This window comes from Trichosurus vulpecula, chromosome 8 (assembly GCF_011100635.1).
Source record: "Trichosurus vulpecula isolate mTriVul1 chromosome 8, mTriVul1.pri, whole genome shotgun sequence".
NCBI lineage: Eukaryota > Metazoa > Chordata > Mammalia > Diprotodontia > Phalangeridae > Trichosurus > Trichosurus vulpecula.
In genome coordinates, this window is record NC_050580.1 from 179,363,843 (window position 1) to 179,367,721 (window position 3,879).

Here is a 3,879-nt window from a genome sequence, read left to right on the forward strand (position 1 = left end):
GAAGTGCTGACCCAGGACTGGCCTTTTGCTATTGGTGAGAAGGTATGGGAAACAACCAATCACATGGTTCTATTCTATATCTTTCCAAAAAATTCTCTCTTCTCCCTTTCCTTGCACTCTCAGTGCAACTCTTGTGCCTTAATTCCTCACTCAAAGAAATTATTCACAAGAATATCCAGCCCATATCATCCTGGTTTTAGTTAACTGCTTTAAGAAGTGTTTTCTTTATTTAGTAATATTTATGCATTCCACTTGTTTCTCCTATATAGGCTTTATATGTTTGATTCTAACCCATTCACGTGATGGTCTGAGCAAAACCCAATATAATTCATTTCAAGCAAGGGGGAATTCAGTATAAATTAGGGACTAGGCAGCCCTGCTTAGAATCACTTTAAGCCTATGAGTGTATTTGTGTCTGTCTTTACCTCAAAGAGCCTCTAAGCTCAATAGCAAAAAAGAAAGATAGTTTCTTGGTTCTTTTGAACTGATCTCTGAGTATCCTTTCTAAACTCTCTCCTTAATGTAACTTATACATCTGGCAGGCCCTGTCCCTCTTCTATAGATTTTCTACTACATGGAGCTACATTTAGCCTTCCTCTGACTTCCTCCTCTCCCTGCCTGACTCTGAATCTCCTGAAACACAAAGCTACTTCCCCTACTATCTCTGCAAGAAAAGAGGCTTCTCCTCCCATGCATCAGTGTAGCTCAAACAGCTTCCCCAATATGCCTTCCACTTAAGAAGGTACCCAGAAACAAGAGAAGAAGAAGGAAGTATACCCACAGCATGACATCTAACAAAGCAATTGCAAGTGTACACCAATTCAAGTGAAGCCACTATGTGTAAATCCAGTTAGAAAAGACAGATGTCGGATGGGTGTGCTGTTTGCTTTGTCCTTGTTTTACTTTACTTTGGGATTGACAACCTTATAAAAGGATTCCCTAGGAGAGAATTAGCTAAAATGAAATTCAACTTCACAGTATCATAATTTTTACTTATCTAGGATTTGAAACTGCTAATCTTCCCATCAAAAATAGAAATTGTCTAAATACCCTTAACTTATCTAAATACCCTTAGATGATTTAATTCAACGGAAACCATTAAGTCCCTATTAAGTACAAAGCATTGTGCTATGATCTAGAGATACAAAAATGATAAAATTATATTCCCTGAGCAATATAATGATTTCTGAGCCCAAATTAATGAAGTTATTTAGACAATCATTGATGGGCCTAAAGTCCAAGATCAGCGGAGAACTTAAATGGTCTTTTGGGCTTTGTCATAATGAGGTATGATATGTAGAGCAGTGAGAAACAGTGAGGTTTATTCCATTCATGACTGTTAGAACAAACCAGTGTCTCAAGGGTACACATGGTTGCTTACATAGTGCCACAATTTAATATAATGAAAAGAGTGCTGAACTAAGAATCAGAAGACCTGGGTTTTAGTTCTGCTCAACCATTTCCTAGCTAAGAAACTTTGGGCAAGTGGCTGTAATTCTATGGCTCTCATCTTCTTCATCAAGTAAATTGGAGCTAAAAGAGAAGATCCCCTGGTGCCTATATATACTCTTATCATCCTATGACTTCCACTTAAGAAAGAATAGAGTTGTATCTAGCTCTCACCTCCTGAAACAAGATTTATAAATGGTGACTTTACTTAAATCGAGGTATACTTGCAATTTCTTTGTAAGATGCCATGCTAAGGAAAGACTTCTTTCTCTTCTTGTTTCTGAGTACCTTCCAAAATAGAAGGCACATAGGGGAAGTGTTTGGACTCTACTGGTAATTGGGAGGAGAAGACTCTTTTCTGGTAGAAGTACTGGAGGAAGTAGTTTTGAGTTTCAGAAGACACAGAGGTGGGTAAGGGAAGAAGGAAGAGTCTGAGAAAGCCTGATTCTCCTCAATCATTATCCCTAAACATTTCATAGAATCACAGACTCAGAGATGAAAGAGACATTAGATATGATCCATTCCAACTATATCATTTTAGAAATGAGGAAACTGAGGCCCAAAGAGGATAAGTGATTTTTTTCAAGTTCATACAGGGAGTAGTTGCAAAGCTAGAATTTGAACCCAGGTCATTGGACTCCAAATCTATTATGTTCTTTCCATTGTACCACACTCCCTCCCCATTCATTTTAACCTCTTTAACTGTGCAATCACCTCTAACTGTATCACACTATTCCTCCTCAGGAGAAAATAGTGAGGACATGGAAAAAGCCAAAAACAATTCACTGGAGACCACAGTGACAGAGTTCATTCTTTTGGGATTATCTCACCCACCAAAACTGAAGATCTTCCTCTTCCTGGTCTTCTTTGTTATCTACACTTTGACACAGCTTGGAAACACATTCATCCTGCTCACAGTCTGGGCTGACCCACAGCTAAATGCACGCCCCATGTATATACTTCTGGGTGTCCTCTCCTTCCTAGACATGTGGCTGTCTTCAGTTATTGTTCCACTTATTATCCTGAGCTTCACTCCTGCCAGTAAGGCTATCCCATTTGGAGGGTGTGTGGCTCAACTTTACTTCTTTCACTTCCTAGGAAGCACTCAGTGCTTCCTCTATACCTTGATGGCCTATGACAGATACCTGGCAATATGCCGACCTCTACACTACCCTGTGCTAATGAATGGACGTCTGTGCACAATGCTTGTGGCTGGAGCATGGGTGGCTGGCTCTATCCATGGTACTATCCAAGCTTCCCTGACTTTCCGCTTGCCCTACTGTGGCCCCAATCAGGTAGATTACTTTATTTGTGACATCCCTGCAGTATTGAGGTTGGCCTGTGCTGACACTACTATCAATGAGCTGGTGACCTTTGTAGACATTGGAGTGGTGGCTGCCAGCTGCTTCCTGCTGATCCTGCTTTCCTATGCAAACATTGTCTATGCCATCCTACAGATCCGTACAGCAGATGGGAGGCGCAAGGCCTTCTCCACTTGTGGCTCACACCTGACTGTGGTTACTGTATATTATGTCCCTTGCATTTTCATCTACCTCCGAGCTGGTTCCAAGAGTCCCCTGGATGGTGCGGTGGCTGTGTTTTACACAGTTGTCACCCCATTGTTGAACCCCCTGATCTACACTCTTAGAAACAAAGAAGTAAAAGCAGCCCTGAAAAGGCTGACAGGAGGCCAAAGAGCTACCAGTGAAAAGAAGTAATTCTCTTTTCCCCCTGTGATCACCAACTACTGTGACTACAACTTCCGTTAGTTATTCTATTTGTCCAAGCTCTCTGCTCCTTTATTAGTTATTGACATTTGATTGAACTGACTAAAAGTGTTTTTACAAAGCTTGGTCTTAAAAGGAACAAAAATATCCTCACAATTGCCACCAACTTCCTCTATATGGGAGATAAAGAAACCATACGGTTACCATCCAAACTACTTTCCTAACATAAAGCATTACTCTTGCTCACTTATAACTGTTTCTTTTCAACAAGAAGTATTTTCTATTATCTTATTCCAGTCATGCATTCCATCCCATTAGGTCTCAGTTATGCCTAATTATAAGATTATGTTTATGTTCTGTATTAAAATTTCAAATTTACTTTGTTGCTCATACTCTAATTGTACATAGATACCCAAGACCACAAACATTCTTTTCTGCCGTCCCTTATTATTTCTTCCAAAAAAACATTGAGTACTTCTCTACTATGGTTCTTCTTTCTCTATGACATCTACTGTTCTCCACAGTATCTGCATTTAACATTTTATCTTGGCCCCTATTCTCATTTTCTCAGATTTCATCTTAAATATCAGGAACTTGAGATCCTGTGGGGTTAAAGAAAAGAAAAGAAACTAGATTTACCCATGCCACAGATACTACAGAGAGGCAGATGATGTGCAATTCCCTGGGTCTAACCTAAGAGGAT

General features: G+C 39.9%; 1 protein-coding gene across 1 annotated transcript; it reads left to right on the forward strand.

Annotated features, from left to right (window-relative positions):
- The first annotated feature begins 2,210 nt into the window (after positions 1–2,210).
- On the forward strand, positions 2,211–3,167 carry LOC118829417 (olfactory receptor 10G2). The gene has a single exon (XM_036736438.1). The coding sequence runs from the start codon at positions 2,211–2,213 to the stop codon at positions 3,165–3,167; it is 957 nt and encodes a 318-aa protein (XP_036592333.1).
- The last annotated feature ends 712 nt before the right edge of the window (positions 3,168–3,879 follow it).

What these genes read in the sequence shown, in the direction of transcription:
- LOC118829417 (XM_036736438.1), top strand. Translation starts at nt 2,211, where the DNA reads ATGGAAAAAGCCAAAAACAATTCACTGGAGACCACAGTGACAGAGTTC.